Here is a 25,616-nt window from a genome sequence, read left to right as displayed (position 1 = left end):
ACTGATGAGCATGTGGCAGGGCCAGGGCTAGATTTATGTCATGTTATATATGCTTTTGTACTACTTGAATTCTCTCAACAGAGTCATATAAATCTTTCCCATTGAAATAAATTAGTTCATGGGTCCGGTATTCACTACTGGTTAACTAGTCCTCCCAAGAGCCATACATATTAAGATGTTTTGTATCTAATAATCATAGCAAAGTAATTTCTGCAAAACCTAAAGTCCAGTCGAGATTTGGTGATTAGTCAATCTGATTAACGCAGTTAGCCACGCTAGATGGTTTAGAGTCATTCATTGGTCTTAGTAGAGGAGTTAGACGTACCAGTCTGCTTCGAATCATGGTGGCTTGAATATCTGCCTGTGTGTGGTCTTTTTCACTTGACACAGTAAACAATGGATCTGAGAAATAAACAATAAAACATATAAGGACTAGAACATATCTACTCCTAGGGTAAGAATAATAGCAAAATGTTTTCTTTCCTTTATTCTCTCTCTGTCTTTTTTTTTTTTTTTTTGGTGGTATTGGGGTTCCTGGAAACCCTTCTACTCCAGGCTACACTCCCAGACCTATTTTATACTTTTATTTGGAAACAAGGTTCTCTTAAGCCAGCGAGGCTGGCTTCGAACCTGTGTGATCCTCCTGTCTCCGCCTCCCAAGCGCGGGATTACAAGTGTGCGCCACCACGCCCAGCTCTTTCTTTTCTTTTTTAAGGTAGGGTTTCACTATTTTGCCCAAGCTGGCCTTGAACTCCTGAGCTCAAGCCACCCTGCTGCCCTAGACCCCAAGTAGCTGAGACTTGTAATTTCTCATATAAACAAATTTAGATATTACCTAACTCTGCAGCAGCTAATAGCTGTGTTAGATGCGCTTCTTTCCTGTGTTTTTCAGGTCAGTGTATGAAACTAGAATGCAAACACAAAATCTAGCATGTTTTCAAGCACACTGTCCTAAATATGCTCTTTATTTCCTATGAACAAACGTCTTTCTGGGTCTGAGTAGCAAAACAAAGCTTCAAGGAAAGACCTTGAATATATGCACTATGTCCAACTGCAAGTTCAAGAAACAATAAACATAAGTCCTATTTCCCATAAAATGTGCTTTGGGAAGATGCAAATATCGTGATACCTCGGAATTGGTAAACAAGGCAAGAAAATGTTTTCTAATAACAAAATAAGTAAAATCAGCAATCTTCAAAATTCACCCCTTACGTTTATAAGTACTGTATGTTGACAATGGGTCAAAGTTATTTTCCAAAGTTCAACAGATTAACCTGTTCTTTAAGAATTATTATTAGGGCCGGGCATGGTGGCGCACACTTGTAATCCCGCGCTTGGGAGGCAGAGACAGGAGGATCGCGCAGGTTCGAAGCCAGCCGTGCACACTGGCTTAGGAGACCCTGTTTCCAAATTTAAAAAATGTAAAAATAGGTCTGGGAGTGTAGCCCGGAGGTAGAAGGGCTTCCAGGAACCCCAGTACCACCAAAAAAAAAAAAAAAAAGAAAAGAATTATTATTAGTCTTATTAGGTATATCTTTAACGATAAGTATTGCTTATGCCACCAATTAAAGTCCTACTTTGACACTCTCAAAGCATCCTCAAGAGACTTTATTTACCAAGTAGACTTATCTCTAGGGGAAAAAAAATACCCTGACCAGCTAGTACAGACAACTTGGTGACGTATATTTCTCCATAGAAATTAATAAATTGGTACTCTGATTTAGAAATAAGTCCCTTTTTAATTTGTACAATGTGATTCAATTCCTAAATGTGAGTCATTTGATATTCCCACCAAGATTAAGAGGAGGGTCAGCAAGAGACTCAGACCTTTTTCATTGCATCCAACAAATATTTATTGGGGCTGGAAATGTAGCTCAGCGGCAGAGCACTTGCCTAGCATGTGTGAGGCCCTAGATTCAATCCCCAGCACTTATACAACAACAAGAACAATAAAAAAAGGGAGAACAAATATTTATTGGTTGACTACTTTGTCCTAGGTGCTTGGATTATATACATTAAATAAAAGATTTTAAAACCGTGACTTCATAGGAGAGATGATAAACAACAAACATAATAAATTAGAAGTTATGTATGTTAGAGTTAGAGGATAGTAAGTGTTATTTTTAAACAAAAGAGGAGATCAGGGTAAGGGAGATTGGATTGCAATTTTAAATAGGTGGGCAGGCTATTGAGGCCTCTGAGGCCGGGATCGGAGCCTGCCAAGGGGTTAGGCCGGTGCTGGGGCCAACAGCCGGCATCGGAGCCTTCCGTGAGGCAAGGCCATTATTGAGGCCTCCGAGGCCGGGATCAGAGCCTGCTGAGGGGTTAGGCCGGTGCCGGGGCCACTGGCCGGCATCAGAGCCTTCCGTGAGGCAAGGCCGCTATTGAGGCCTCTGAGTCCGGGATCGGAGCCTGCCGAGGGGTTAGGCCAGTGCTAGGGCCAGCAAGGATGGGATCGGAGCCTGCCATGAGGAAGGCCGGTACTGGGGCCTCCGAGGCCGGGATCGGAGCCTGCCAAGGGGTTAGGTGCTGGGGGCAGTGAGGCCGGGATTGGAGCCTGCCACGAGGCAAAGCCGGTGCTGGGGCCTCTGAGGCCAGGATCGGAGCCTGCTGAGGGGTTAGGCCGGTGCCAGGGCCAACGAGGCAGGGATCGGAGCCTGCCGTGAGGCAAGGCCGGTGCTGGGGCCTCCGAGGCCAGGATTGGAGCCTGCCAAGGGGTTAGGCCGGTGACAGGGCCAGTGTGGCTTGGATCGGAGCCTGCCATGAGGCAAGGCTGGTGCTGGGGCCTCCAAGGCCGGGATCGGAGCCTGCCGAGGGGTTAGGCCGGTGCTGGGGCCAGCGAGGCTGGGATCGGAGCCTTCCGTGAGGCAAGGCCGCTACTGAGGCCTCTGAGGCCTGGATCAGAGCCTGCTGAGGGATTAGGCCGATGCCGGGGCCATCAACTAACATCGGAGCCTGCCATGAGGAAGGACGGTGTGGGGCCTCCGAGGCCGGGATCGGAGCCAGCTGAGGGGTTAGGCCATTGTCAGGGCCAGTGAGGCCAGAACCAGGGCCTTCCGTGAGGCAAGGCCGCTGCTTGAGCCAGCGAGGTCTGGATCAGTCCACCGGGTAGCCAGGCCACAACTGGGGCCGTCAAGAGTGGGATCAGTATTTGCAACGCGGCATGCACAGAGAAATATCGCAGAAAATTAAAACCAGATGCTTCCCCTAATCAGCAATAACTAGGAGGAAACAGGCAACAGGAAGTGGTCGAGCTATAGAAAGGGCCCTATAGTGAAGCAATTAAGGTGACCAATCAGAGGGTATGGAATAGGGGAGGATGGAGCCTCTTTAAAAAGCAAGAGGTACATAAACAAATGTATCAAAGTTAATCACCAAACAAGCATGGGATCGAGGGAGGGGGAGGGAATGGGAGGGGGACTGGATGAGGGCTAATTGGATGATGTGTGCTTGTATATCCTCTCAAGTCTTATATTCCAATGTGATGTATGATTACAATGCACCAATAAAAATAAATTTAAAAAAATAAAAAAAATAGGTGGGCAGGACAAGCTTCATTGAGAAGGTAACATGCAAAGAGGCTCGACAGGAAGGGAGTCAGCTCTACAGAGATCTGGAGGAAGGGCATTCTAGGAGAGGAAATAACTAGAAGAAAGGGCCTGGCATGTGAGCATGACTGATGTGTTGAAGACCAGCAGAGATTAGAGCAAATGAAGCAGACTAATGATGGAAAGAATGGTGGATAAAAGGTCAGGGAAGTCAACAGGGGGTAGATCACATTGGCTTTGAAGAAAAATGTTTGGGAAAGGGTTCATATTTGTCCCACTGAACCTCATACCTACCCACCACAGTTCTTTGTACCAAATCAAATACCTGATCCAAGCATCTAACCCAAGGTCCGCCAATTTATTTGCCATCTACCAACCAATCTTATTTCTCACTTAGGTTTTCAGCTAAGATAAACAAAGACTTTATTCTGTACAATTAGTGATGAGCTTTGGGGCTAAGAGGTCATAGAGAGTGTTACTCAACTCCTGTCCTGTAAGAGAAACTCATACATATGCAACTTTCAGTCAGGTGGAAGAAGGTAGCATAATGCATGGAAAGTGAGAGTTGCCAGATAAAATATAGAATATACAGTTAAATCTGAATTTCAAATAAACAACGAATAATTCTTCCGTATAAGTATGTCCCAAGTAGCACATGGGGTAAAAATGTATACTAAAATATTGTTATTTACCTGAAATTCAAATTTAACTGCACATTCTATATTTTCATTGGCTTAATTTGGTGACTCTAGGTGGATAAAACCAGAAAGGTCAAAGAAAGCCATAAATATCCCATCTTAGTTTTTAACCTTCCCTGCCCAGGTTCTAGGCTGTCCTGGTTATACTTGCTTCCTGTCCATGAATAGCTGTGGAACTGCCTGTTTTATTGTAACAATCAAACTTTCATTTGACCTATTTCTAGTGGACTTCTTTTTGCAAGTGAAGTAGAAATATTTAACAATCTCTGTAAAAGAGACACTGTAGGGATAAAAGAGACAACAACAGGCTTAAAAAATTCTTTGCTTGTCTTTACTGAAGATGTGATCTCCATTTCCAAATTAACTTTGAATACAACATAGTGATATGTTTATAAGAGTTGACTAGATTTATTTCATAAGCTGGAAACAAGAGTGAATAAAGAAAAGCACTGGTCAAAATATGTAAGCAATCATTACACAAGCCCCCATGGGGTACCCTACAGATTCCCATCCAAAGAAGATACTAATAAGCTGGGCATAGTGGTGCATGCGTTGTAATGCCATGATTTGAGAGGCTGAGACAGGAGGATTGCAGGTTTGTGGCCAGCCTTGGCCACATAGTGAAGCTCTCTGCAATTTAGTAAGACCCTGTTTCAAAATAAACAATGAAAATAGGGCTGGGGGAATATAGCTCAGAGATGAAACACTCCTGGGTTCAATCCCCAGTCCCACAAAAAGAAAAAGAAAGAGAAAGTTGGAGGAGGAGGAGACCACAACAATGACTGGTTATCCCAAAGCGATACACCACATGTTCAGAAACAATGCTAGGTTCAAGTGAGAGCCCAGGAATACTGGGGGCAAAATTGGGGGAGGGGTCGGTCATTTAACTGGTTATAATTGTTCTAACAGTAAATTCAATGGTTACCATAATAAAGTGCCTAGTATAAGTATAAGCACTAGGTTTGAAAAGCTTTGAAAATGTATAGAAAAGGAATTTAAGGTCCAGGAGAGATAGAACACAAATGAAAAATTAGGTGATTAAAGTAAACTGGGGCTTATTGTCCCAAAGGAGCCAGTTTACTTAGTTTATAAACAATGTTTTGATGAAGAAGAAACCGCTTAAAGAAGAAAAGCACTAAAAACAAGCATTTATGTAAAACAGCAAGTTGGCTCCTATAGAAAAATAGAAGTTGAAGCTAGGACTGGTGGCCCAGGCTTGTAATCCCCATGCTTGGGAGGCTGAGACAGGAGGATCACACAGGTTTGAAGCCAGCCTCAGCTACTTAGTGAGGCTCTCAGCAACTTAGTGAGACCCTGTTTCCAAATAAAGTATAAAATAGGTCTGGGAGTATAGCCTGGAGGTAGAAAGCCTCTGGGTTCCACCCCCCCCCCCGTGCCAAACACACACACACACAAATGGGGATGAACCCCTGGGTTCAAGGAGAGAGCGAGTGAGAGATAAACTGGTGCTTCTTTACCTAAAATGTCAAATTGGGAGTTGCCCAGAGAATGAGATCGAGTAGATCATTTTCACGAACTGAATTTTATGCAGTTTGATGCGGGAAACCGAATGTGCAATCTCCAGATCTTTCCATTTCCATACTTTTCTAGACACCAAAATGCCAGAAACAGGCTGCAGGAAAACAGGACTAAGCAAATTATCAGAAGAGGGTGACAAGGAGCAAGGCGGCGGGAGCGGAGCTCAGCGCTGGAAGAGCACACTGCACCTGCGACCCCAGGCGTCCCAGCGCGCGGCCACCTGGGGGGCGCCGAGCTGCTCCCACCTAACAATGGACATCCTTGGTCAGTGGGTCAGTCCAGAGGCTCATCTTTCGTTCTCCACGCCCCTGGTCAGGTCCCAGCACTGCAAAGCCAACCTGGCCCCAGAGGTCGACAGCCCAGGAGGGAGGTCTGCGGCAGCCTTACCGTACAAAAAATCGTATATTCGACTGGAGGAGACATAACCCCCGGCCCTCGACCTCTGCGTGCCCTGGTGCTGAGACACCTGGAGGTTGGCCTGGGGGTCCTGGATGGTCACTACGCGGCTCATGGTTCCTCTGGCCAGTCGGTACCAGCTAGGGAGGCCTCTCTGCTTTGTGCACCGTAGCTATGGTAACCCCCGCGGGGCGCGCGGGGATAAGGGGCGGAGCGAGGGCGGGGTCTGGAGGGGCGGGAGGAGGGCGGGGCCTTGATGGGAGGGTGGCGGGGCTTTGTGGTGAGGGCGGGCCTTGTGGTGAGGGCGGGCCTTGCGGGGAGGGCGGGTCTTGCGGGGAGGGCGGGGCCTTGCGGGGAGGGCGGGGCCTTGCGGGGAGGGCGGGGCCTTGCGGGAGGGCGGGGCCTTGCGGGGAGGGCGGGGCCTTGCGGGGAGGGCGGGGCCTTGCGGGGAGGGCGGGGCCTTGCGGGGAGGGCGGGGCCTTGCGGGGAGGGCGGGGCCTTGCGGGGAGGGCGGGGCCTTGCGGGGAGGGCGGGGCGAGGTGCAGCAGCCGAGCGAAGGAAAGGAAGGAGGAGGCTCAGGGAGCGGCCGGGCTCCGAGCTCTTCAGCTGCCACTCAGTCAAAGCTGGAGGCTGGGAAAAGGGCTACTCTTTACAAATTAGCAGCGATTTGTCAGTTACACCCTCTTCCGGAAATCCCTGGGAAGTCTCGGGCTCTTCCAGATTAGTTGGGTACTTTTATTTAGAAAAGTCACATTCAAGGGGGCCTGTCCTGAAAGCCGAGTCATGCTGCGTTTGGAGTGGGCCAGGTAATATGTATCTGTTAATCCGCAGACTGCTGCTCTTTACTAAGCCCTGGGAGCTGGATCAATGGATGATGATGTGCCGTAGGCATTGGCTCTGTTTCTAAAAACTATTTATAATGGACAATTTTAAAAATAGGCCGAAGTGATTCCACTTTTAATGAACCTCAAAGTACCCATCACTCAAAGTCAATATTTATCAGCATTTTCCCAGTCTATTTTTATCTTTCCCTCCCTCTATTAAAAAAAAAAAAGTAACTCGGACGTAATATTACTTTACTCTTAATATGTATCTCAAGGTGATACAGATTTTTCACTTTTAACCATTATCATTTCTAACAAAATTAACAGCAATTCTTTTGTATGATCTAATAGTACATATTTAGATTCCCTTGGTTGACCCCAAGATGTCATTTATGGTTGGTTTGCTCCATTCAAGATTTTTTAAAAAGCCGGGCGTGGTGGCACACGCCTGTAATCCCCGCGCTTGGGAGGCTGAGACAGGAGGATCGCACAGGTTGGAAGCCAGCCTCAGCTACTTAGTGAGGCTCTCAGCAACAGTGAGACCCTGTTTTCAAATAAAGTATAAAATAGGTCTGGGAGTGAAGCCCGGAGGTAGAAAGCCCCTGGGTTCCACCCTGGGTACCACGAAAAAAAAAAAAAAAAAAAAAAATCTTCATGTTACAGTTTTGGCATTTCAGCTAGGTCTTTTGCTTCCAGAATTTCTAGTACTTTCAATGATCTTCTATTTTGGAAATTCTATAAAAAGAATTTTCTGAAACCAACTCATTGGATTAATTCTGAAATACAGATCATAGATGGAAAGATTGGGTAAATGGTAAGTTCTTTCTCTTAAGTATCAAATTCAGAGACATGAGTCAGTGTCCTAGCAAATTCCAATGTTAACCATAAAATTTTTGTTTATTTAGTAGCATATGACTGCACACATTTTTTACATGTCTCGTGTTTTAAGCCATTATGATGCTCAAATTATCGCATTAGGCTAATGGCTCTCTCTCTCTCTCACTCTCCTGCTCTCTCCTTGAACCCAAGGGTTCTACACCTCCATCCCTTTTTGTATTTTTTTTTTTTTTTTTTTGCAGTACTGGAATGGAACCCAAGGGATTCTACCTCCAAGCTGCACCCCAGCCCTATTTTCTATTTTTTTTAAATAGGGTTTCACTGAATTACAGAGGGTCTCATTAAGTAGCTGAGGCTGTCCTCGAACCGTGATCCTCAGGTCTCAGCCTCCTGAATGCTGGGATTACAAATGTGCGCCACCACGCCTGGCTCATATTTTTTGTTTTGAAATAGGGCCTTGCTAGGTTGCTGACAGGCTCGTTACTTGCTGAGTCTGTCTTCAAACCTGTGATTCTCCTGCCTTGGCCTCCCCAGTAGTAGAACTACAGGCATGTGCCACCATGCCAGGCTAGAGTTGGCTTGTCTTTTTTGTGTGACTCATAGGGACTCCTCCTCTTCCTCTTCCTCCTCCTCCTCCTTCTTCTTCCTTTTCCTCCTTTTCTCCTTCTCCTCCTCCTCCACCTCCTTCTTCTCCTCCTCCTTCTTCTTCTTACAGTACTGGGGATGGAACCCAGGGGCATTCGACCTCCAAGCTACATCCCCAGCCCTATTTTTATTCTATTTTTATTTTGAAACAGGGTTTCACAGAATTGCGGAGGTGTTCACTAAGCAGTTGAGGCTGGTCGTAAACCGCCATCCTCCTGTCTCCGCCTCCCGAATGTTGAGATTACAACGTGTGCCACACACCCAGCCATAGGCACTTCTTGACTCAACTTGCTGGCCTAGTTCTCTTCTGCACACATTCCTGGTTTTTAACTTTGTCTCTACTCCTAAATTTGGGGGTTTGACCAGCTACATGCTTTGTTACCTCCAAACCTTATCTCAAACTGATCCTTTTGCCTCACATGTCTTTTCCGATTTATATCATTGACAAAGGTGATTTTTCTTTATTTACTGTAGTACTCTAGGGATTGAACCCAGGGGCATTCTTCCTCTGAGCTATACCCTCAGCCCTATTTTATTTTTATTTTGAAACAGTGTCTCACTAAGTTGTGGAGGGGCTCACTATGTTGCTGAGGCTGGCCTTGAACTTGCTGTCCTTCTGTCAAAGTCTCTCAAGCACTGGGATTATAGGTTTGCACCACCATAACTGGCTTAACAAAGATTCTTTGCTTGGTTAAACTTCAGGCAGAGTCCTGAACCTTGACCTAAAACCATCTGTGTACTTGCTTGTAAAATCTGGCTTTTAGTAAAGGGCCCTGCTAGGTCAGTTTGGCAAGAACTGCCCCCCGACTCCCATTTACCATCCTCAACATCTGATCACCCTCCATGTTTGATTAGATTCCTCATCCTCCACCATTCCCAGGGTGACATCTGAACAGCCTGGCCTGTCTTCAGCCAAAATTGTAGTAGTTGATTCAACCAGAGGAGGCGCTTAGGCTAATTGCAGACTCTTTACCTACAGAAACTGTGATATGAGTTTGTGGTAGTATGTTTGTGCTAATAATGCTACGTGGCTGGCTTGTTCCTCACAGTTCTTGAGGCTAGGAAGTCTAAGATCAAGGTGTTGGCCAGTTTGGGTCCAGGAGAGGGTCTTAGCCCTCTTCCTAGTTTGCAGATAGCTACCTCCTTGCTGTATTCTTAAAGAGCAGAGTTAGAGAGGCTAATGTCATTATGTAAATTCCATTCCTATGACCTCATCTAATCATAATTACTTCCCTGCCTCAAAATTCTAACTGGGGATTAGTGTTTTAATATATGAATTTTAGGAGGTCACAAACATTATGTCTATAGTACATGGCTAATATACCATCTTAATAAAATTAGAAAAGTCACATTCAAGGAGGCCTATAAAAAAGAAACTTTGACATTGAAAAAGGGTGCTAGTTAATCAAATTTAATTAAAATAAGTTATACTTGGTCACATTGGGAGGCAGTGCCTCATGGTTGCTCTTGCTCCTGCACATCCTGGCAAGACTGGGGGCACCGTCTACCCTTGGTCCTTTTTTTTGCATTGGAAGCTAGAGAGAGTATCTTCCTTTAAGCAAAGGACAGACATTCTTACTGCCCACTATTAAAGATCTGGGCTTCTTAAGCTCTCTGTTCCTTTCCTATAGTGTAACTCAATGCACATGCAGATATTATTTGATTCTTTTCATACCATCCTGCTGAAATTGGGACTTTGGGAACTGACATGAAAATGCTGCTACTCTGCTGCTACTGCTGTAAGCTATGAACTGTTCTTTATCTGTCACCAGTAGTTTGGTGGCTTCTACCAGCTTTCATAAAACTGGCAGGCAAGCTGAGCATGGGGATGCATGCTTGTAATCCTGGTACTTGGGAGGCTGGGACAGGAGGATTGCAGGTTTGAGGATAGCCTCAGAAAGAAGTGAGACTCTCATCAACCTAGTGAGATCCTGTATCAAAATAAGAATAAAATAGGGCTGTGGGTGTAGCTCAGAGGTAGAATGCCCGAGTTCAATCCCCAGAACAAAACACACACACACACACACACACACACACACACACACACCTGGAAGGCAAGTAAAATCTCCTCACTTTTCAGGTACTTAAAAAGCTAGAGAGGCCGGGCATGGTGGCACACACTTGTAATCCCCGCGCTTGGGAGGCGGAGACAGGAGGATCGCACAGATTCGAAGCCAGCTGCGCTGGCTTAAGAGACCCTGTTTCCAAAAATAAAATAGGTCTATAGGTCTGGGAGTGTAGCCCAGAGGTAGAAGAGCTTCCGGGGCGGGGGGGGGGGGAGCTAGATAGAATTTTACACAGCACATAGTTGGTTACCTGTGGAAATCAAAAAGTTCCTCTCACAGCAGACATGTAAATACTATGCAAAAGTACCTGAGCTTTGTAAGTTAGGCTATAAAATCTACTTATCAACTAGGCACATGAGAAGTTAAGCCTTGTAATTCTTCTCCATCAACATAAGGTGTCACTCCTTCTCCACTAACCTCAGCAACCCACCCTTACACCACACCTGGAGATAACTACACTTAAAAATATACCATGGAAGAATTTTAGAAAGTATTTCTTTAATTGTTGCTTGTTACATTATCAGGGCTGTCTTTCCATCCACGGAACAGCTGTTTGGTGCCATCCATAGCTAATTACCCCATTCAGTACCATGTAATAAGTTTATTTATTGTACTATGAAAAAGTCCACTTAAGCCACTATTTCAAACTTGCTGCCTACTAATTAAACAATTATGACAGTAGCAAAAAGTCCCAGAGGTTTAAAAGGGTATTTATTGCTGATTAAAATCAGAATCGAAAAGCAAAAATTTAATACCAAAGGTACTAATCACACTTAACCCCAGTGTTATGTTGGTAAGAAACAAATGGTGAAATTGTTTACTATTTAGCATCCATATACCTCCTACTCTCAATTTAATCTCTAATAGTAGCCCTTGAAAACTGTTGTTTTTTCTTGGGGAAAGTAGATTATTGAGATTTTTCTTGGTGTGGAATAGAAAACAAATTTCACACCTTATATTCCTACTTCCTTTTAATATCAAAAAGAAATTAATATTAATATCCTTTAATATCATCCCACAAATCTACAGGCAATTAGGGTGAGCAAAAGAAGTGAAGTATAATGATAATGTAAAGTTCAAAGTTGACCTTAAACTAAAAGGTAGAGGAGAAAGTGATCCATGTCTATAGGTAGGTTATTCCATTCTCAAACATGAGGACAGTAAGTTGCTGGACAGAAATGACTAAATATTTCACTTTAGAGTTGCTCAGAGAGGAAACTAAGATTTGTCAATGTTTTCAACACAGCAGGCTACACAAAGTCTGGGGCAAAAGACTTATTTGCCCAGTTCCTGTCAGTACTAGCTGAGGATGTCAGACAGGACTGTCATAGCCAGTACTCTCTCCAGTGACTCAGGGAAGGGGATGGGGAAAAATATTTTCTCAGTTGCACAAAAGCTGTTTAGTATTTTAATCTATAATGTATGTCAAATGTCTCAATGATTTATTATTATTATTATTATTATTATTATTATTATTATTTGCGGGTAAGGATGGAACCCCAGGGCATTTGACCTCCGAGCTACACCCCCTGCCCTATTTTTTTTATTCTTTATTTTGCAACAGGGTCTCACTAAGTTGCAGAGGGCCTCACTAAGTAGCTGAGGCTATCCACAAACCATGATCCTCCTGCCTCAGCCTCCCGAATGCTGGGATTACAAGAGTGCGCCACCACGCCCACTCCCTGTTTCAAAATAAAGAATAACAAATAGGGCAGGGGGTATAGCTCGGAGGTCGAATGCCCCCAGGTTCCATCCCCAGATCGGCAAAAAATAAAATAAAAAATAAAAAATAGGGCTGGGGTGTAGCTCGAAGGTAGAATGCCCCTGAGTTCCATGCCCAGTACCACACGCACACACAAAAGAAGTATTCACTGCATTTAAGCAAACTAAGTGGGGTAGTAAATAGAACACAAGGGAGAAAACGTTGAGCCCCAGGACTGCCACTTACAAGTTGATGACCTTGATCAAATCATGCACATTTTTGAACCTTATTTTTCCTCATAAATGTAGATAAGGCTGGGTGGGAGAATAGCTCAATAGTAGAACTCTTGCTTAGTATAGGCCAGGCTCTGGTTTTGATGCCTAGCATCACAAGGCAAACACAGTAAATGTAGATAATAATTTCAACTGTGGCAATTAAATGATGATTCACAAACTCAATAGCCCATATATAAATAAATCTATAACTACATACATATATTTATTTTAACGCAAGTGCTGAGTTTGTGTATATATATGGAAGCTATTATAGCTAAAGATTATGTTGTTTCAAGTAATTATACATCTAAGTGAGCACTTTAAATTTTTTCTATTAAAATATTTACAACTGTTTAGATATTCCCAATAGTTTCCCTAATTTATCATGCATTTGTTAACTTTGTCTACAGTGTCCTATATAAAACTCCAAGCCTTTATTTTGGTGTGATTCACTTCAAAACTTTTTATTTACCATGTGCTTTTGAAATGTAAAATAAGTGATTCCCCCACCTTAGTATTAATACATGCTTCTCCACTATTTACTGTTAACTTCTTAGTTTGACCTTTCACATGTAGGCTTTTCCTGCATCTGGAGCTTTTGATGTAGAGTTTAATTTTTTCCAGATGGTTGGCCTATTTTCTTTTCTCCAATTAGCTGCTGAATTACATTTACTGTATATTAAGTTCCCAAGTGATGTTGATATTGCTAGTCCCAAAAGCACTATATGAGTAGTAAGATTTTAAACAATACAAATGAACACTTAGTTCAAAGAAATGATGATAGCCGGGTGTGGTGGTTCAAAGAAATAATAATAGCCGGGCGTGGTGGCGCACACTAGTAATTCCCGGGCTTGGGAGACAGAGACAGGAGGATCCAGCAGTTTCAAAGTTAGCCTCACTTAAGAGACCCTGTTTCTGTTTCGAAAATAAAAAGTATAAAAATAGTTCTGGGAGTGTAGCCCTGAGGTAAAAGGGTTTCCAGGAACTCCAGTACCACTACCAAAAAAAAAAAAAAAAAAAGATAATAGTGGATGAAAGTGAAATTAAAACATCAAGGTACTATGTTGTATTCGTAAACACATAAATCTACAATGAAAAAGAGTCATGTTTAAGTTGCAGATGACAAATGGTGATGTTTTAATAATTTGGAAAATACACTATATAAATTGCTCTTTTGCAAAATCAGTTTGCAGACATGCATTGATTCTCTGAATATAAAAACAAACTTTGGTTAGGTGGTAATACAAGTTTGAGTACCCAAATTATCTATTATCTATTACCAAGCAGTTCTTAATGCCTTGAAATCTTGCACTAATATGAATTCTGAGTACTGTGTGATGGCTTACACCTGTAATCAAAATACTTGGGAGGCTGAGACAGGAAGATTGCAGATTTGAGGTCAGCCTCAGCAACGTAGTGAGACTCAGCAACCTAGCAAGGCTTTTTGCAAGGTGACCTGTAGAGACACACCAGACTCCAAAGTGCCAAAAAGGTTGCTTTATTTACCAGCCAGCTGAAGGAAGCAGTACCCACTATACTGCCCACCTTTTATACTGGCTGGCTGGAGCAAGCAGCAATTGTGAAAATGCTGTTGCCCCAAACATCAGTCTTAACAGCCTTTTATACCCCTTCGTTACAGAGTTGGGGCATATGGAAAAGTTGGTTTTTCATGGCTATAAAGTCATTAGCACATTTGACAGATGCCAGGTGTTCATTTCAGGACAGACATTATATCTTACTCAGATGTTATCTGAGTCAAGACAGCATCCTTATACCATGCAACAGTGAAGCAGATTATAGAAACAGATAAAATTCCTTTATATATCCAGGTTTAGTTGAGATGGGCTTGCTTAAGGCTTCTGCCTAAAAGGGAAATACTGCTTCAGATCCTGTTTTAAAACAACAACAAAAATAAATAAAATAGGGCTGGGGGTGCAACTTGAAGGTAGACGTTTCTGTATTTGATCCCCAGTAACACACACACACACACACACACACACACACACACACACACACACAAAGGGCTGGTGATATTAGCTGGGCTGAACACCCCTAGATTATAATCTTCAGCACTGCCCCCAAAATGAATTAATTTTCCAATAGTTTTCTGCAGAAAAAAAAAAATGATCATGTTTATCGGGCACGTTTACTACCTGAATTCAAGAACCACCAAGGAAAAGGTATTTTTCAATTTTGTCAGTTGGCATTTTAACAAACCAGAGGGGAGCTAAAAACACAAATTAGTTGAAGACTTAATCTGTGTGTTGAGGAGAGGTACTGGAGGTTAGAGGCACCATCCCAACACTTAATGGAGTAGATTGTTCAAGTCTTGCTCATTCATTCAGATCCTGGGGATTGAACCCAGGCTACACACCCCCCACCCCTTTTTTTTCTTTGGTATTGGGGATGGAACCCATGGGCATTCTTCCTCTGAGGTACACTCCCAGCCCTATTTTTTATTCTTTATTTTGAAACAGGGCCTCACTTGGGTTGCAAAGGGCCTAAGTAGCTAAGGCTGTCTGCTAACCAATGAGATCCTCCTGTTTCAGCTTCCCAAATGCTGGGATTACAAGGGAGTGCCACCCCCAACCCCCACCACCAATCAATTCAAGATGGATCAAAAACTTGGAAAGTACACCAGAGACCTTGAAGTTCCTTGAAGAGGGCATAGGTCCAACAGTGCAACACATAGGCACAGACAAAAACTTTCTCAACAAGACCCCAGAGGCCCAAGACACTAAAAGGTGAATTAATACGTGGGAATGCATGAAACTGAAGAGCTTCTGCACAGCCGGCTCCTTTTTTTATTCTTAAACAGGGTCCCGCTAAATTGCTGAGGCTGCCTTCGTAGTTGTCTTCCTCCTACCTCAGCCTCCCAAGTACTGGGATTACAGGCGGCCCAGCTCTTTGCTGTTCATTTTTTATTAGATCAGAGGAAAACCGGAAAGGCCGGCGGCAGGCCAGTAGGGGTGCGGGGAGAAAGGCAGGCAGGCCCAGCGCGGTGGGAAGCTGGCTTTCACTAGCCGTCCTCCTGTTCAACTGGGACACGTCACTTCACTTCTTGGGCTCTAACTTCGCGGTCGCGGGGGTTAACCGGTTGGGAGGGCTCGTCCGTCTTCCCTTCGGCTTGCCTTTCGGAACCCTCCTCAACTTGACCTCCACCGTGACCTTTGCGGAGGCCTCTGCGCATGCGCGAAGGCAGCGCGCTGGGGCAGGCCCTCGACTCGCTTCTTCTGCGCACGCGCCCGTCTTAGCCCCACCCCATCCGCCTCACGTCGCCGGAAAGGGGCGGGACTTCCTGTCCTCTGTGCGGAGAGTGCGGAATTGGCTGAGGACGAATCGGAAACGCCGGAGTGTTTAAACTGCGTATACCGGTAGCTGTTTTCGGCCTGAAAGATGCCAAGTCTGACGGCTGCGAGCCCTGCCCCGTCTGAGTCTCAGGAGAAGAAGCCGCTGAAGCCCTGCTGCGCCTGCCCGGAGACCAAGAAGGCGCGCGATGCCTGGTCAGTGTGCGGCCGGCGCCCGGCGGCCCTCGCCTTCGCAACCTCTGCCTTCGCGGCCCTTAGGTTCACGGAGCCAGCAGCGCAGTTCTGGGAAAGGATGAAATGAAAGGAAGAGGAGGTCACTTACGTCCCAGGCTCGCGTCACTCGTTTCTTCTTTTCTACAAGTCATGTTTAAGCATCTTACGTGTTAAGTGCGTTAGGTCCTAAGTTGTGGAAAGGCATAAAGATGCTACCTAGTTTAGAAGAACTTAAAATATTAAGGAGATAGTATACCAGTGATTGCTATACCACGTGCTAAGGGTTCTGATAGATTTGGCAAGAAACAAAAATTTCTAGTAAGTTCTAAGGATATCTTGCAAAATGTAGAGATACAGGGACGTAGGGAACATTCCTTACAGTAGGGTTCCTCTTCAACACTTCTAAGGAAACCAAAAGTTAAAAAATCAACCAGCCCATACCGTAGGTTATAGTGTAGTATTCAGAATAGTTCGTCTGGATTATCAGTTCACCAAAAGTTTTGTTTCCATTTTATTTAGCCCCTGTTTTAGAACAGTACTCATTAGGAGGCCTTATATAACGTGAATGTACCCCCACCTTCTTTTTGTCCTCACAAAGTAGAGTAATAGTAGATATAAAAAGTAGAGAAATCATTATTGGTATGATGGGATTATAAGCGTGTAGGAGCTCAGTGCTTTTTATCAATACTAGTACTTGGCAAATAACACTGTAAATTGAAAGACTTCAGTTGGATACGGAAATTGCTCCAGTGGACCAGTGTTTATGGAATCTTTGGCATCATGATTAAGAACCTTGAATATAATCAGGGTTTGAATCCTGAACCAGCAACTTGATAACTTTGAACACATTTTTAACATGTTTGCCTCATGTGCCTATACAATCAGCCTAATGTTTCTGTCTCCAGGACTACTGTAAGGTCTAATGATACAAACCACATCAAGTGCCTAGAACAGAATATATAGCATCCATAAACGGGCATTAAATGGGCTAACAATTATCTCTCATAAGGAGCTTAACTATACCACATAGTTATTCTTCCAGTTGCAGGAAGCCCTGGAGCTGTTGAAAAATGGGAAGTATTTTGATGAAAGGGAAGCCTTTTTTTTTTTTTTAATTTCCCTTTAGCATGGATCTCCTCAGACTGCTATAGCTATTTAAATATCTGGAGTTATGAGTCACTTTTTCTTGTTTTTTAATTTGGTTTAATCCTAATTTTTACTTTGAGAATTTTGCACATGAAAAGTTCTTTAATCAGTCGTCAAAAGGGGGATTCATTTTGCTATTCTTAGCATGCGTGTACACACACACACACACACACACACACACACACACACACACACAGTTTATTTATTTATTTGTAATGAGGATTGAATCCAGGGGCCTACCTATGATCTACACCCCCAGCCCTATTTCATATTTAATTTTGAAACAGTTTTACTAAATTGCAGAACGCCTCACTAAATTGCTGTGGCCACTCATGAACCTGTAATTCTGTCTCAGCCTCCCAAATACTGAAATTGCAAGCATGTGCCACCACTCCCAGCTTATCAAATACTTTTTGATGGTTATGTTGTTGAGTATCTAACTAGAAGTATATATATTTAGGTGTATTTTTTGAATGTAAGGTAGAAACAGAAAGTTATTTCCTCTGTCATGGTAGGCAACAACAACAAAAAAATCTTTTCTGTGACCTTTACTTAACTATCCAATGTATTTTATTATAGAGCAGTGTTATTCCTTGGATATGGAGTAAAGGCAATGTTTGGTAGGCTTAATTTCTCCTATTCAGAGTCCCCTAAAGAACTAGTTATATGGTGAGTCTTTAGTAGTATAGAACTATCACATCAGATAAAAACAAAGTTATTTGGTAACCTAGCATTTTTTAAAACTCCAGCTGTATTCCATCAGTTTGATGTTCTGCTTCACTCCCTACCACTATCATATATACTTACTTACCAATGCGCTGTGTACCTGCTTTGTTAGATAACATGCACATTTTGTGTTATAGCATCATTGAGAAAGGAGAAGAGCACTGTGGACATCTAATTGAGGCCCATAAGGAGTGCATGCGAGCACTGGGATTTAAGATATGAAATGGTAAGCATGTTGTTTCACATTTGTGTATTACTTTATAAATTTAGCAGCTACTGGACAACATTCTATCTGAAAGGCAGTTTCCTAAGTTAATAGGCCTAAGGGGGAAAAAAAAAAGTTTCTATCCCTAGAAAAAAAATACTGTTTTTGTTTTTAGTTTTCAAGATGGGGAATAAATTATGCTAATGACTTGAGAAGCGTTCCATGAATTTGAGAAGGGGAGTATGTAGCTTTCATGAAAGAGTTTGACAAAAGCCTTTAGAGTTACTTTAGAGTTGGACTCATGGCTGCAGAAAGTTAAAAATATTCTATTTTCCAAGTTAAAGGAACTAAACAGAAAATGATCTTTATTTTTTGTTTCTGATTTGGATCTTCAGTAAATGGACGTATTACTTCCTGCAAACAAAAATGGAATTGTTGGTGTTTCTTTTGTATCATGCTTTATTCTAATAAAACTAAAACCTCAAACCATTTTTTGAAGAATCTTGAATCCAACTTTTTTTTTGGGGGGATAATGCTTGGGATTGAACCCAAGGGCATTCTATTTCTGAGCTACACCCTTAGTCCTATTCAGTTTTTGTAATTTTCAAATGGGGTCTAAGTTGTGGAGAGCCTCGCTAAGTTGTTGAGGCTGGCCACAAACCTGCAATCTTCCTGTCTTAGCCTCTCAAGTACTGTGATTACAAGCATGTGCTACCACACCCAGCTTGGATCCAAATTTTAATACTGAAAGGGACTTTCAGTGATGTGTATTCATCAGTACCACAATTAAATGATTTTCTTTTGTTTGGAAACTCTTTATTCATAGAGTGACTTCACTAACTCAACCTGATTCAGGTCTCTGTTCAAGAGTCTACTTATTAGCAAGGCTCTTCTTCAGTATCCCATGTGAACTAGCATCCTTTGCCCAATACTCTATCCCAGCCCCATCAAGTAGAATTTTCTGTGATGTTGGAAATGTTCTGTATCTGCACTCTCCAGTATGGTAGCCACTAGCCATATGTGAAATGAGTACTTTGAATTGTGGCTAGAGACTGAGGTACTAAATTAATTAATTAACTTATTTATTTATTGGTGGTACTGGGGATGGAACTCAGAGGCATCTACCTCTGAGCCATACTCCCCAGTTCTCTTTTGACTTTTTATTTGGAAACAGGGGTTCATTAAGTTGCTGAGGACCTTGCTATTGCTGAGACTGCCTCAACATGCCACCACACCCAGCTAGACTAAAATTTTAGTGAGCTGTATGTGGTGATGCATGCCAGTAATCCCAGTACTTGGGAGGCTGAGATAGGAGGATAACAGGTTCAAGGACAGCCTCAGTCAGTAGTGAGACTCTCAGCAACCTAGCAAGACCCTGTTTCAAAATAAGAATAGACTTGGGGGGGGGTAGCTTGTAGGTAGAATCCCCCTGGGTTCAATCTCCAGTATCAAAAAAACAAAATTTTTTTTAAAGTTACATGTAGCTAGTGGCTACTCTACTCTTAATACTGTTACCTCTACCTTAGTAGGAATTTTCTGTTTTACTGTCAGATCCCTAGTACCTGGCACAAAAGTACTCAATGGAAAACTTTTAATTAAGTGAATAAATGAGAATGTGAAGGCTTGTAGTTATGAAAGGAATCCTGGGGTAGGCTAAGCAGATTCAAAACTGAAACCTTGGTCTTCAGGCAGCCCCTTCAGGTGTGCCCCCTCCCCTAACCTCCATGCCACATTGACGCTTTAAACTTCTTAGTGCCAGAGCCGCATATCAGCTTAGTAGTAAAGGAGAGCCTGGCTTCTTTTCCTTTCACTTCTTTGCTGACTCTTTGGAATTTCACCTATGCCATTCCTCTTTGAGGTCTAAAAGAGGAGGGATAAGGAACTTGCTTGTAGCTGATAAGACGTCTGTGTAGTGGGAATCAGTCTGAGCTGAAAGTCCTGAGGCTTTACTTGACAGTGCTGAGGTCTAGTTTAGCATGTTTTTCACTTGAGCTGTATTTAACATTCAAGACATGAATCCTCTCTAGACTTCGCTTTTTTCATTTATAAGTAGAGAACCATAGTATATTTTGTGATATTATATATATGACATGTAAATATGTGACTGTGTACATATGATATATTTAAGTGGTTTTAGACTAGATGGTTATTTTAAGAAATCTCATAGTGAATCATTTGGAAAAATAAATTTGGGGCAGTGTGTTCTTAGAAAGTGTACCTACTAAGTACTTTTAAAAACACAGAACATCAGCTTTTGTACATGGCTTCCTTTTTCATATTCTCTCTTTCTAGTCGGTTATATAAAATGTTGGGACTGCTCTCAGATAAACTGAAGTAAATTGGTATCTCTTAGACTATTAGACTGTTTTTCTGAGAATAGCTTCAAAGGAAAGATAAGTTACAAACTTAGGTCTTTTCAGCATTGATCATGAGAATTAAAATTAATTTTTTTCTTTTTTGTGGTACTGGGGCTTGAACCCAGGGGCGTTCTACCTCCAAGCTACACCCTCAGCCCTATTTTTTATTTTTATTTTGAAGCAAGGTCTCAAACCTGTGATCCTCCTGTCTCAGCCTCCCAAGTACTGGGATTACAGGTATGTGCTGCCATGCCCAGCATAAAAATTTCTTACCAGAAAAACTTCTATAGATCTTAATATTATTCCTAAATAAACTAGATCTTATTTTACTAGGTCTTATTTTACCTTAAACTTAATAGATTGGAAATAAATCTACTACAGCTCTCATTTTCCATAAAAAAACGTACATTCAGCCAGTTGTTCTTACCCAGAGGTGTACCTCAAAATCACCTAAGGAACATTTTCCAAAATTCAAAACCCTGGGCCTTGTCCAGCACCTTTTGACTCAGAAACTCCTAGATGGTTTTCAGATAAGTATGATGGTAATGGTTCTAGATAACTTTTTTCTATTTTATGAATGCTTTTTTCTTTAAAGAAAGTAAATGAATGTGGAACATGATAAGAAATGTCAAAAAATGGATGGCTAGTGTCTTTCAGTCTTAAGGAGTCAAAATAATACCACTAAAGCAAGACAAAAAAACTGGAGAACCCAGTTTGGAGGATAAAATCAAAGGACTGGCATTGAGTAGTGGTGATAACCAGATTGTATTACTGAACTTAGTTGTGTTTAAAATATGCCAGTTTTAGGGCTGAGAATATAGCCCCCCATTTAGTTGGGGGGGGCAACTAAGAAATTTACATTCATACACCAAAGGGTCTTTCACAAGGTAGCCTCTTCTGATACATATGCAGTCGGTAGCAAAGAGGTAACAGTGCTACTACTGAAGTGTTGAATGGCTTTAGTTTTGATTATGTTTTCTGCTCCAACCTTGCCTTAAATGTACTCTTCCTTTGAGCTTTCTAGAAAAAAGTTGAGATGTCTGTGTCGTGAAGGGACTTGTCCTTTTCAAACCACATGAAGGTAATAGCTAGATGAGGAACTTGCACACATTAGACTTGAGTTGTCTAGCCCAAGTTATCTGTTTAGGATTGTTTTCCATCTTCTGGGGTAGGGACTGGGGGTGGGGATAGGTGAGAGCCATGTGGGGAGAAGCATGGTACTGCCAGACCAGAACAGTAACCCTGCCCTCTGCTGCTCTCCCTTTTTGATCCTTCCAACTGGATTTTAAAGGGTTGCCCTTTTTTGCCCCTGTGATCGAGTAACTTTCCACAGGAAGTGCCTTGTGTGCTGAGCTGGCCTTCTGCCTTCCACTTTGTGGATCTTTGCCAACCATTCTTGAGTCAGCCAGTCTCTTCTGTTGAATACCTATAAAAATAAAATGTCTTAGCCTTTTTTGAAAGATATTGTTGAGGAAATACATTTGTTCTTCAACAGTGTTCTTCAGCATCTCAACAAAAGCATATAAAGAATAAGCAATGTAAGAAATTGAACGTTTTCAGGGATTTTTTTTAGTTAAACTAGAATTTTAAGGTGTCTGTCTATTTTGTTACTGATTTAGAGTAATTGTGACAATTAGTTAATAATACTTGACTCAGGCATTCATTTCTAGTGGTCTTAAGTTCATAATTCCATAGGTATGGCTTGATGTTCAAAATCTGACTTATTAAAATAAATCTTTTCTGTAGGTGGCCTGCTCTGTGAGTGAATAATCCCTGAAGAATGAAGAAGATTAAGTCATTTTGCAAGTTCTTTGATAAGTGGATAAAGTATTTATAACTTATTAAAAAAAAAAAAAGAAAATGTCCCTAATCAGAGATTTTCAGGTGTAGTTTTGTTTTGTTTTGTTTTGTTTTGGTGTGTGTGTGTGTGTGTGTGTGTGTGTGTGTGTGTGTGTGTGTGTGTTTCTCATGTTCTCACATAGTTTTTTTTATTGTCTTTTCCCTTAAAGAATATAGTAGGAAATCTTGTGACAAAAATTTCTTTTTTGTACTTGTTACTGTGTCATTTTGGGAGCTGTGGATATTGTTGTTAGGAGAAAACAGATACTTCTCCCAACAAATGAAATCCCCAGAATTGGATACATGGAAGTAGGAATAAATACCTTTTACCAATTCAGAATTATTTTGTTAGTAATATCATCGTATTCAAGACTTATTTTTTTATTTTTAGCTTTCTTTTTTTTTTCTGTGGTGATGGGATGAAACCCAGGGTCTCATCCTTATTAGGGGTGAAATATATGGTGTTCCAAAAACAAAAAGCCTGCCTGCTTCCTTCCTTCCCTCTTCCCTCCTCTCTCCCATTACTGGGGATGGAACTTAGGGGCTCTTACCACTGAGCTATACCCACAGCTCTTTTTATTTCTTATTTTAAAACAGGCTCACTAAGTTGCTGAAGTTGGTCTTGTAGTCCTCTTGTCTCAGCCTCCCAAGTAGTGGAATTACAAACATGCCACCAAACCTTGTTTATGCAACATATTTTTTATCTATTTTTTTGTGGTACTGGGGGTGGAACCCACAGGCTTTTCTACCTCTGGGCTATACTCCAAATCTATTTTATACTTTATTTAGAAACAAGGTCTCACTAAGTTGCTGAGAGCCTCACTCAGTAGCTGAGGCTGGCTTCGAACCTGTGCGACCCTCCTGTCTCAGCCTCCCAAGTGCTGGGATTACAAGCGTGTGCCACCACTCCTGGCACTACGTATTTTTAATGAGATTATAACATGAATTGTCTTTTTCCCTTAAAAAAAATATTGCCATCAATAAGTATAGTTCTGGCCGGTCGTGGTGGCGCACACTTGTAATCCCCACACTTGGGAAGCAGAGACAGGAGGATCGCACAGGTTAGAAGCCAGCTGCACTGGCTTAAGAGACCCTGTTTCAAAAAAAAAAAAAAAAAAAAAAAATATATATATATATACACACACACACACACACACACACACACACACCACACGCATAAATGGGTCTGGGAGTGTAGCCTGGAGGTGGAAGGGTTTCCAGGAACCTCATTCTGTGGTTTATGATAATTTAACCAAAATTTCTTAGAATGCCTGCTACATGTCACATGTCCCTCTAGGAATTACATCTCAGTCAGGGGATAGGATATATGTATCAGATCACTAAATTCTGATTTTAAATTTTGCTTTATTGGTTTGTTTTTATGGAAACATAAAGTTGACATCTTACCACTCTACAGTAGAACCGCTTTTTGGTGACCTTTATGTTGGTGTGCTTATCTGTAAAGGAACTAAAGCTCCCATTTATTTATATTTTTATTTATGATACTAGGAGTTGAACCCAGGGGCATTCTCCCTTTGAGTTATACACACAGCCCTTTTATTTTTTTGCTTTTGAAATAGTCTCCCTAGGTTGCTAAGGCTGGCTGCGAACCTGCTGTCTTATCTCATCCTCCCATATACTGGGATTACAGGTGTGTGCCATCACATCCATAAAGCTTCCTTCTTAACCTGTGGGTATACACTTTTTACTTTTTACCCTCCTCTTCTTTTGGATGACTCCGTGCCACCACGATGAAAGACTCCATAGGAAAGTCTTTACATGGATTTTTTTGCTGATCATTCAGCTAAGGATTGACTAGAGACTGTACTTATTTTCAAGGCTTTAGATGAGTACTGCCTGGTTGACCTCTAGAAGAGGTGTCTCAGGATGCCTGTTTCCCTCAGCTCTTAGCACTATGTTGATTTTTTTCCCTTAACTTTTGCCAGTTCGATATGCATACCTGTGAAGGAACTAAAGCTCTCTTCTTGACCTGTCCTACAGTTGAAAATACATCTAATAATACCTTCTGTCCCAGTCAACTTTCTTACTGCTTTAATCCAAAACGACTGACCATATAACTTAGAGGAAGGTTGATTTATTTGCTCTTAGTTTCTTAGAGTCCAGGCTGAGTGAGGCTGGAATCTGTGGATCTCAGGGCATGGCGGCAGGAAGCAGAGTAGGGGAGAGAGCAAGGCTCTGCTCTGACATCAGGGAGGCCAGAAGCATGAGAGCAGGCAAGCAGGGGATTCAACAAAAGCACAGTTCCTAAGGCCACACTCCAGGGACCCAGCTCAACCACACCCCACTAGCTCAGGTCACTACCCAGGCCTTGGTAAGTCCATCACAGTGGGTTCATCTGCTGGTGCAAGTATGACTCTCATGACTTCACTGTATCAATTTGATCATTAATACATGAGCTCTTCAGGGAACAGTCTACATCCATAACCCCTTTCCAAGTGTTTAAGCCTTTCAAAGATGATGTGAAGTATTTCAGTAATAGTAAAAGATTACCGCAGCAATTTGAAGTGAAGAACTTGGCCTCTTTGTGATAACCATATTCTAACATTTCTTTCTGCTATGTCCCTATTATACATAGAAAATTTTAAAAGCAGTATAGGTACATTCACACGTTTTCTTTAATTTTTATTTTGTCTAACCTTGAAATGTTTGACTCAAAATAGGACCATGTCCCAAGGCAAGACCTAACCTAGAATTACTATGCTGTCACAGATCTGAGGTGAGACTGGTGGAGAAACTATAATCTCCATCTTACAAGTGCTGAAAGGCTAAGAGAATCACCCTGGTCATGTAGCCCATGACCTGGATGTGAGTTTGGGCCATTAGAGTTCAAGCCCAGTGTTTTTTGCCATCTCTATGAGGTGTCTAAGCATCACATTTATAGTTATGTATTTATTTACTTATTTAATACATATTTAGCCAAGGCTTATTATGTGCACAAATGGGTGTAGGTATTGAGTATTCATGTGAATCAGGCATACAGTCTGTCCTCAAGTAATTGAAGCTATTGGTCCAACATTTACTACAGCACACAATATGCTAATTGTGTGCTAAGAGTGCACAAAGATTAGTGAGATATAAACTCTGCTCTCAACTGATAGTCTGGTGAGTATAAGACTATAAACTACAAAAACATCAAATTAAATGCTCAGTGGTATGATGGATGTTCTCAGATGCTTTCCTCAAAAGAGACCCAGTGTTTCTTTTGTTAGCTGTAAAAAGCTGTTAGGTGATAGTTCCATATGTGTCAATTATGATGACTCTGAAGCAAGTA

The 25,616-nt window shown here is 42.1% G+C and overlaps 2 protein-coding genes across 2 annotated transcripts in view; one reads left to right on the top strand and one right to left on the bottom strand.

Annotated features, from left to right (window-relative positions):
• The window catches only part of CFAP91 (cilia and flagella associated protein 91), a gene marked incomplete at both ends in the record, with an annotated part of 47,263 nt that extends 40,967 nt beyond the window's left edge, over positions 1–6,296 (bottom strand). The window contains 2 exons of the mRNA XM_080696522.1: positions 326–402; positions 6,173–6,296. Of these exons, the coding sequence (XP_080552648.1) occupies positions 326–402; positions 6,173–6,296 (201 nt within the window). The remainder of the gene's footprint in view (positions 1–325; positions 403–6,172) is intronic.
• A 9,630-nt stretch (positions 6,297–15,926) lies between these two features.
• COX17 (cytochrome c oxidase copper chaperone COX17) lies at positions 15,927–18,151 on the top strand (the record flags this gene model as incomplete). The annotated part of the gene is made up of 2 exons (XM_080695586.1): positions 15,927–16,033; positions 18,061–18,151. 2 exons carry the CDS (start codon positions 15,927–15,929, stop codon positions 18,143–18,145), a joined length of 192 nt encoding a protein of 63 aa, XP_080551712.1. The 3' UTR covers positions 18,146–18,151.
• Between the last annotated feature and the right edge of the window lie 7,465 nt (positions 18,152–25,616).

The sequence above is a fragment of the Muscardinus avellanarius genome (assembly GCF_963383645.1).
Source record: "Muscardinus avellanarius genome assembly, chromosome: 5".
In the NCBI taxonomy this organism is placed as follows: Eukaryota; Metazoa; Chordata; class Mammalia; order Rodentia; family Gliridae; genus Muscardinus; species Muscardinus avellanarius.
Note: the sequence above shows the minus strand (reverse complement) of the source record. Positions and strands in the feature narration are given on the sequence as shown.